General features: G+C 37.8%; 1 protein-coding gene across 5 annotated transcripts; it reads left to right on the top strand.

The window, feature by feature from the left end:
• Positions 1-523: 523 nt before the first annotated feature.
• On the top strand, positions 524-9,406 carry LOC18423024 (uncharacterized). Of its 5 annotated transcripts, none has more exons than XM_011626797.3 (4): positions 524-794; positions 2,115-2,291; positions 7,611-8,481; positions 9,021-9,406. In XM_011626797.3, the coding sequence occupies exons 3-4, from the start codon at positions 7,649-7,651 to the stop codon at positions 9,187-9,189; spliced, it is 1,002 nt and encodes a 333-aa protein (XP_011625099.1). In that variant the 5' UTR covers positions 524-794; positions 2,115-2,291; positions 7,611-7,648; the 3' UTR covers positions 9,190-9,406. The 5 variants fall into 5 exon arrangements, with proteins under 5 accessions (XP_011625099.1, XP_088727532.1, XP_011625097.1 ...); XM_088871406.1 differs by having other exon boundaries at positions 524-729; positions 7,611-8,541; XM_011626795.3 differs by having other exon boundaries at positions 524-729.

The following is a 9,406-nucleotide window of genomic DNA, read 5'->3' on the forward strand; positions in this document are numbered from 1 at the left end:
GGCAATTGAGGTTGAGCCCAGTAGAGCCCAGTAGTTTGAAGCATGGAGTGACAAGCTTAGACAGCTTCTGCTCTCGAGTGATCATTGAGGGGAATTCCTCTAATATTATTAAGTAGTGCACTAACCTCTCTTTCATTTCTTGAAAAATGGCTCAAAAGAAATCCTTTATACCTTTGTGCTTTTTTCTCATGTGAATAGGGAAAGGAACTTGCTAGCAAATTTCCTGCTAAGCCTGATTTACATCACTCTTCTTTTTCAAAAAAAATAAAAATAAAAAAATAAAAATAAATATATATATATAAAAATATATATATATATATATATATGAAAAAAGGAAGCAGTCCCCCTAACGAGTTTTTAACTAAGGGAGTGGAACTGAACTATGTTACGGAAGAAATAAAGTATACGTGCACGTTAATTAAAGTGAAAAAACACACCGCGCTCCCGCGGGAGCACGCTTGAGTGTAAAGGGACACTTCCCTTCGAAACATAAAAACTGAAAAAGATACAAGCCCTTATTCCTGATGGAAACGCACCATCCTTTTCGCACCTAGGCTTTCTGCAAGAGAGGGCGAGAGTTATTGAATTTCCTGCTAGGTTAGAGATAGCGAGAGAGAGAGAGAGTTCTTGAAATTTCCTGCAAGGTTCAAGAGTCGCAAATTATCGGTTTTGGGATCTTTAATATATTGTAGCGTTTTGTCTACTCCTCCAAAGGTTATTGCCCTAAAGGTGATCGCCATTTCTGCTGACTTCTTTGTTATTTCCTTGGATCGTCGGTCCATGGAGTATGAATGGTATTTTCACGAGATTCAGTTCTGGTTGTTTTATCCTGTTTTATATCTGATCAGGTTCATGAACGCTTGTTTTGCTCTTGCTTTTATTTTCAGTTTTTTCCATCCTCTATGTAAATGTGCGGGTTTTCATTTGAGTTATTTATAATTATTTGACGTTTAATGATCATTTAGAATTTAATTTGGAGGCCCTTTTGTTGAGATTTATGCAAAACCCATATAAAAGCTCCAAATAATGTGACATGCTGTTGTCTTTAAATAAAAAATAAAAAAATGTGACATGCTGTTATGAGTTTTTTTTTTTTTTTCTTTTCTATTATGATGATCATGCGCACAATATTGGGTCCTTTTCTCTTTTTATTTTATTTTATTTTTAATTTTTTAATTTTTAAATTTTAATTTTTATGTTTTTGGCTTGAGGGTATACTGAACGGCTTTCATTTTCTTCTCTCTTTTATTTTATTTATTTATTTTTTATTTGGTGGCTTTATCAGGGACATCAGTCCTTCTCCCTCTTTGTTTTTTTTTTGGTCGATATTTTCATTCATGCTCACTATATTAGGTTGATTACAGGCTTATTTTGTATAAAGGCTTGGACTTTGTAATATAAGCTGTAAGACCATTTTGAATGAGAAATATGAACTGACGGAAACACTGAACCATAGCAATATATTATGTGATTGCTTAAAAGAATAAAGTTTCATACATGGAATGTGGCCTAAGGATTATTGGGTACCTGTTGATACTTTCAGGCAATTAATGCAAAAATATTTTTGAAAATCCAAGGTTTCTGGGCAATTTTAGAATGTTAAGAACTTCATTTTCATCGTTTTCTAGAATTTCTGCAAGCATATTCCTAAGCTATGTTGAGGATTCTTTACCCATCTCAAGTGTTTCACAAAGATTGTTTGATTCTTTCTGGGTTTAATGTAAAATGTTGTCTTTTGTCATTTATAAAGAAAAATGTCATTTTGGACGGTTCGAACCTTATTTCTCTATGTGGAGATAATATAATGGATTATCTTTAGGTTTGGATAGGACATTGCATAGGCACCATGAATTTTTGTGAAAATCCGGACTAGTTATTCAAAGATATTATTTTGGGACTTTAAGATTTTTTCCAGGCTATGGTATAGCTTTGTCCTCAAAATGTTACCATGAATAGTTCTATACTACTTTAGAATTCCATAGAGCTTTCTCTTTGATTGCACAAATTTCCTAAGTTGGGATCCTTTTATGTTGTTGTATGATAATTTAAACTTGGTGGTTCATACTTACTACATTGATCAGACATCTCAAAAGAAACATTTATGTTATTTTCAGAGGTCACTTTGTTTAGAATAGAGATTCTCGGGCAGTGCATCCGGGACGCCAAAGCAAGGAATCGAACCCAAGACCTTAAACACCCATGAACCACAAGACACCATGACGGTCCATTAGGTCGTCTTCGAAGTTTACTTTATTGGTTATGATGTTTTCATGACATTTCACAATATCTTGGTAAGTTTATTAAATTGAATATTTGACACCTCTAAGACAATTATATAGTCGCTTAATTTAATTAACGACTGTTCTCAACCAGTTCTTTGATTCTAATGCTCTTGTTTTGATGTTCCTATGGTTCTAAGTGGTAGTTTATAAGTATTTGTAGTTTTATGTATCTAAAGGAGATCAATTTATTATTAGAAAAAAGGGAAATCAAATATGGCTAGCATTTCTATTGACATAGTAAAAAATGGTTCTCTGATGGTGTTCTTCCAACATAGATTTGAGTTTGCTTGTTTAACACAAGTACCCAAAATGCCCCTACTTAAATTTAAATGCCCAAAAAAATCACCTGAAACATGTAAAAAAGACCCCAAAATTGGAAAAAATGGGGGCATTTCTTGTTCTCTTTTTGGGACTGCCGGGGTTAGTCTCAACTGGTGGTCCAATTGTCCAGTCACTGGACCAGCCAATCCACCCGTTCTTGACTGGTTCGATGGCAATTCCCATATAGGGGGTCAGACCAGATCGGAATGGCCACTAGTCCACCTAAAAAGCATAAAAAGATCCCAAAATTGGAAAAGCATGGTTTTTTTGCCTTTTTTGTACTTATTGGACTTGCAATCTCGGTCACAAACAGGTGGACCCACCGGCCAGTAGACTTGTCAATCCAATGGTTCCATGGCCATTCCGGTCCACATGATTAGACCAGACCGGAATGGCCACTTGTCCTGATGTACTGGTCAAGTCCGGTTAAGTAACACTAGTATAGAATTTGTTACTTGGATTCTTTTCTTTTGGTGCCGTACCCATGTCGGACACGTACTGACACACATGAGACAAGTTATTCTGGATGTTGCTTCTTGTTTACTAACCATTAACTACATTAACTACATCATTTTACAGACTTGATCTTTTTTCTTTTTTCTTTTTGTTTTAAGGAGAAATATATGAATTCTGAAACATTTATCGTTTCAACCAAGGCATAATTGAACTTTTTGAACGGTGTTGGATTTTGTTGTCTTAAAATATAATATCTGATGGCCCTTACCTGTCAGATGCTAACTGAAGTATCCATGTCCATGCAATGTAGAGAATGGGAAAGTATTTGGAATAGCTTAAACAGCTGTCACGTGTTTTTTATAATTAACATAAGGCTGCAGCTAGGAATGGAAAGGAAACTAGGTTTTGATTGGACTTGTGGCTTGGGGAGCAGCTGCTATGTTTGATTTCGGGGCCTGTATGATCTAGTCTGGCCACAAAACCAGAAGTAACAGTGGCAGAAGTAGTTGAAGAATCTAGGCATCATGCCACTTGGACCCCATGTCTAAGAAGGGTACTCAAGGAGGAAGAATTCAAGGCTTTTAAGATCCCGCTGGCAGAACTACAGAAGTTACGTTTTTCGCATGTAAATATGACTTTCTAATATGGGCTTCTGATAGCCATGGGGTTTTCCTAGTGAAAACCACACACCACATCATAAGATGGAATCAAGATCCTAATCTCAGAGTTAGAAAAGTGTGGCTTATTTCTATTCCTCTGAAAACACTGGCCTCCAAATGGTTGGTCACCTGTATAAAATCCTTTCAATGGACCATTTGTAAAACTGAGGTATGGCCATTCCAAATGATCAGCTTTATGTGTAAAGCTGATCATGAAATAGTAGATCAATTGTTTTCTCATTGTTCCCATGCTACTGCTATTTGGTCTTCAGTTGGTTTTGTTTGATATTAGTTGGGACACTTCTACCTAAGTTGAGGCTTTACTTATGAAGTGGTTTAGCTCACCATTACATCGGCATTATCTTGTAGAGAATGACAATGATGGCTATAGTATGGGTAATATGGGAAAAGAGGAACAATAGATGCTTTAGGGATAAGAGACCCAGGATAGAATGGATAGGAAAGATCAAGCCAACAGTCACCTTGTGGGACAGATTGCAAAAAGACTTTTGGATCCTCTCAGCAGCAGAGTTTGAGAATCACTGGAAGGACATTATGAAAGCTAATGCCAAAAGACTGCTAAGATCTGCGAATGGACTCCACGAAGGACGAGTAATATGAATTTTGAGGGGAATTCTCAAAGGAACCCCTGGCCAGTTGGTGCTGGAGGTATAGTGATATATCACCAACACAAAACATTGATGGCATATTCAACTCCCTATACATATTTGTTGATTTAAGGAAGCGAATGTCTGGTCTTTGCTCAGAAATCTCGACACAAGGTGAACCCCTATCGTTGTCTAGGTAGACTCTGGTAATGTCATCGCCTAGGCTAAAGGAGAGGGCACTTGTCCTTGACACTTTATCAACATTTTCAAGTAGATTTGGGAGAGCTCAAGTAAACTTCAATTGACTATAGTGAACTTATGGAGGAGTCCAGTGACTTAGCGGGCACTTTGGTGAGGGAAGGAATCTTGAATCTTGAAACATCCGATGGTAGTTACTTGTTTTGAGTGACTAGGAGAACACTTTATACTCTGTTGTTAATAGGCTCAATTTTATAGATGCCTGGTCTCTGCTTATTGGTTTCAAAATCTTGACGCAAGGTGGATTCCAATAGTTGTCAAGGGAGGTTCTAGTATTGGCAGCCTCAGGGCTAAAAGTGAGTACACTTGCCCTGGTGCTTAATCAACATTTTTCAAGGAGATTTCAAATAGGTTAGGTATGCTCCAATTACTATGGTGAACTCATGGGCAGAGTTGAAAGACATAGCAGACATTTTCTTGAAGGAATCTCGTTGGTAGTTAGTTTTTGTTTGTTTGGAATATGTTGCCCATTGTATTATGTATAAAAGAAATACAAAAGTTGTTAGGCAGCCCAAGAGAGGCAAACCCAATACAAAAACCCAAAAGGAGTCCAACAAATAATGGTCTACAGCAAGTATAACACAGTTGAAGTATACCAAAAACAGGGATTAAGAACTTAAAAAATTGCTGAAAATCCATGGTTGTTGAGTGCCACTCCCTCCCTGGCTAGGGAATCAGCCACTTCATTGGCGTCCCTGAATATGTGCTTCCAAAATCCAATTAATGTGTATTGCCCTGCACAAGTGTGCGATCTCGTTGAAGATATGATTGAGTCTCCAGGGACAATTAGCGAGCCTGAGGCCCAGAGGATTGTGTTTTTAGAATCGCTCTCTATTGCTTTGTTGGTAGTTACTTGTTCTAGTTATTAGGAGTATACTTAAGCATCTGTTGTTAATAGGCTCAAATAGGCCGCAAACATACTTGCACATCAAGTTTTTGAATAAATGAATTCAGTTATCATTTAACCGCCCCCCCAAAAAAAGAGTCAAACCTTTTGCAAGTTGAGCTGTCTAAAGTGTGATCTTGGGATGAATTTCTCATAACTGTCTAGGCTGAGTGCAATTCATTCCCCAAATGAGTCACAGAAATTTTCTCTATATGCTTGGTAAAGTGCATTTCAAATATACATGAAAATATAAAATTGATGATAACAACATTTTAGGAAATTTTTTGGAGAATTCCATCTTTTGTACGTTATGAGTTTCCATTCAAATTTTGCTCTTCTATTCAAATTTTGCATTTACCTTTCGTAATATGATTAAGGGGGTATGCATGCATGCACACACATGGTCCTTCCCATCTAAGAATTACTGTGTCGTTCTGGGCAAAAATTATTTCTCTAACTCTTAGGTTGTTCAGCTTGTAAACAGCTGTAGTCGCCCACATGAAACCATCTGCAAGAGACTGAAGCTTGCTGCTTAACTGACAAAACTCACGTGGTAGTCTTCAACCAACCCATGTCCCAAATCACAACAACATCCTTTTCCTATATTAAAAATGGAGCCATCTGACTACATCTTATTCTCCCTGAAATCGATTTCATAAAAACCTTAGTCCACTTTCTCAAGCTTGGTTCATGTATCGACAACATCAAATTTATTTTTCGAATGCAAAATCTTTGATGGCCAGCCTTTTCTTGAATCAACTAAGATCCCTGATGTTCTATAGAAGGATGATTAGTATATCTTACCCCTACTTGATCTACCTCCTCTTCTTCAGTGGCATATGCCCCTTGCCACCCCTTTGTAGTTTACACTGGAGACCAGGTATTTTTAGTTTCTAATTTCTATTTCCTTCTTTTTAGATCACTTACTCTTGCTTTTAATCCCAGTCGTTTTTCACATCTATCTAACATCCTGAATAGGTCAATAATTTCATCCTGGTGTTCATCATAGCGTATCACCAATATCTTAACCACTCTAGCAACTTCTCTTCAACCTACATTGAAATAGTATCATACTCTTGAGCTTTATTTCCTTTCACAGTCAATCCTATGTGCGCACTTCTTGTGTTTTCTTCACAGCTTTTTGATTCCCCAGCCAGAAGCAAACCTGCCAGTATTGGTCTAAGTTGATAAAGTTTTCAGTGTTTGTCCTGTGGACAATGAACTTGTATCAAATGGTTATCACCGTAGTTGTTGGGTTCGGGAGCATGATCAGGATCAAGATCGGATTAGGAGCAGTGGATCGTGAAAAGCTAGAAGGTCCTATGCACCATTTGTACAAGGCATATGTTAGGGATCAAGATCCCCAAATGTTAGGGATAGAGATAGAGATCTCGATCTTGACCTTTTGGGTTCACAACCTTGTCTTGACAACTTGACCTGGTGGGGTCTTGTTCTCAACCTTAAAGAATGTATATGGTCTAGGACTATATATACTTTATAGGGATCCCTAATTTATAGCCAGCAAGCAATGTGTTATATTATTAGTATAGTTGCATTGTTAATTGGCTATAAATAAAAAAAATCATCAGTTTGGTTGTTATCTTGGTCTTTAAGGTATGCATCAAAATCCTTAGTAGTGGGGATCGAGATCCCAAATTTTAAAAATCGAGATCCCTCGAATATCTTTTTCCTGGAGTGCCTGAGCAAGATTCCAAGCAGGATTGCCAACTAGGTTGGGAGATCCTAGCTACTTGGGTTATCATTTATCAACTTCCTTCAATGAAACTACTGACTATGTATTGGTATTTATTGGTTTTCTTCTTTCTCTTGACACATTTGCATGCACTGTTCTTTATTGACTGTCATGAGCTTAGAAATTTGCTTTCGTCCATCAAAAGGCAGCATGAGGCTGTCATACTTTCTATATAGCTGTTTATGTTCTTCATGTTCACATGGGGAAAGAGATCCTCATATGAAGAACTTAGTTTATGTAACTTCCATTTTCATAATGAAAGGTCTTGTGTTTTAGATAAACTGGAGAAAATTTTAAGCAATTACCGAACTAATGGTTAGTAAAAATACGTAAAGTTTTCTCTAAGGTTCTGACATGTATTATTTTGTGTTTTATTCCCATTTGAAGTGAGATAGTGGCTCTTAAGAAGGCTTCTAGGGTCAAAGATGGAGGAAGAGGGAGACCTTGAGGCTCTAAAGTCTCAGCTCCATCAATTGAGGATTGATTGGCAGCAAGAGTTGGACAAGAGGCATTCCTTGGAGGAAGCCCTAGAATCAAAAATAACTGAGGTGAAGGTCTGTGTCTCAAACTCTGAGAGGAAGGAGTCTGAAATCCTTTGGCGGAGGGTCAAAACTGCAAACACTTTGCTGGCTTACCTAAGATCAAAAGCTAGAATAATGGCTATTCCCCACTTAGCCCATACATCTTGTGGTATTAGGCACCAAGAGGGCGTTGGATATATTGACAAAGATGGGACTCCACTTACCGAATGGTCTAAAGGAATCAACCTCTCTCACTATGAAGGTTTTGGGGAAGAAAATTGGCTAAAAGAGGGGTCCTTAGGAGAACATGATGGTGAATATGTTGCACAAATTATGAAATCAGTGATGTTGGTTACAGATGTGATGGAATCCCTTGTGAAGAGAGTGATCATTGCAGAAGGCGAAACTTCTACAGAGAGAGAGAAGGTGAGTTTGACCCAAGAAGAGATCAAGAAGAAGGCAGTCCAGATAGAGAGCATGGCATTGAGGGTGGAGGAGATGGGGAAGTTGGCAATGGGGACCAATGCCATTTTGAGAGATATGCAGATGAAGCTCGAGGAAATGGAAAGGGAGACATCTAGGCAGAGGCAGAGGGCCTCTGAGAATGAGCAGGAGCTCTCCAGAGTGAGGCAGGAGTTTGAGAATCTGAGGTCGAGTGTGAGAGGGCTTATCAGTGTAAGGGAGACACTTTTATCTTCTGAGAGGCAATTTCAGACCATGGAGAAGCTTTTCGAAAGGTATGGCTGCATGTCCACTTTTATCTTTTTGTTTATCTATGTGAAATTAAGTAAATGTCTGTGTCGAGTCACTGCAGTCCAATATTAAAGGGATGACAGGCCTAGACGTCGCATGAGTATTACCGACTTGGTTGGGGTTTTGCTTGTATTTTAGTTTCTTTTTCATCTCTCTCTCTCTCTCTCTCTCTGATGAACTTTCAGCTGCATGTTTGGGTTTCATTTGTTCTAATAAATTTTAAACTTTCGGAGTTGATTTTTATCCTAAAGAAATTTCTCAGTCGACTTGATTGTGGATCTGATTGATTCTCACTAAAAACTTGAGTATGAAACTCTGATCCTAATCATGATTATGATGTCATAAAAATATGCACATTTCTGCTCACATACAGTCTGCTGCCCTGGTCTTTTTGAAAAAACCTAAGGAAGCTCAGTTTTCTGAGTGAGTGTAATATGGAGTATTTAGAATAGATGTGTGATATGGGTGATTGTTCTTCTCGTTGTTTTATATTTCAAGTGCTAAAAGTTATCTCCTGGAACAGGTTGATTGCCAAGACCACATTATTGGAGAGTATGAATATGCAAAATGAGGCAGAAGTGTGGACCCTCCTTAAAGAGAATGACAGGCTGGTCGCCCAGTTAGACTTGAAGGAAGCACAGCTGGTGGCCATGAAAGAGCAGTGCAAGATCATGGCCATGGGTAAGAGCTAGGAAGAATATATTCTTCTCATCTCTTAATTTTCAGATGCTTTTCGGTACTCCCTGCCATGTATCTAGGTTCCAAATGCTGAATGATGATTTTTTTTGTCACGTATAATAACTGTTCATTGTGATATCAGGAATATAATTGAGGTAGTAATCAACATCAAAGATGTTTTAGAAGGAAATGATAATAAATATCTTAACAAGGAACTTTCTCAATCAAAAA

The sequence above is a fragment of the Amborella trichopoda genome, chromosome 7 (assembly GCF_054954075.1).
Source record: "Amborella trichopoda isolate Santa Cruz 75 chromosome 7, AtrichopodaSantaCruz75HAP2 v2.0, whole genome shotgun sequence".
NCBI lineage: Eukaryota > Viridiplantae > Streptophyta > Magnoliopsida > Amborellales > Amborellaceae > Amborella > Amborella trichopoda.

Coding starts and splice junctions, on each gene's coding strand:
- LOC18423024 (XM_088871406.1), top strand. CDS start 7,649: ATGGAGGAAGAGGGAGACCTTGAGGCTCTAAAGTCTCAGCTCCATCAA. Junction 8,542..9,020: donor GTGAAATTAAGTAAATGTCT/GTGTCGAGTCAC, acceptor CTCCTGGAACAG/GTTGATTGCCAAGACCACAT.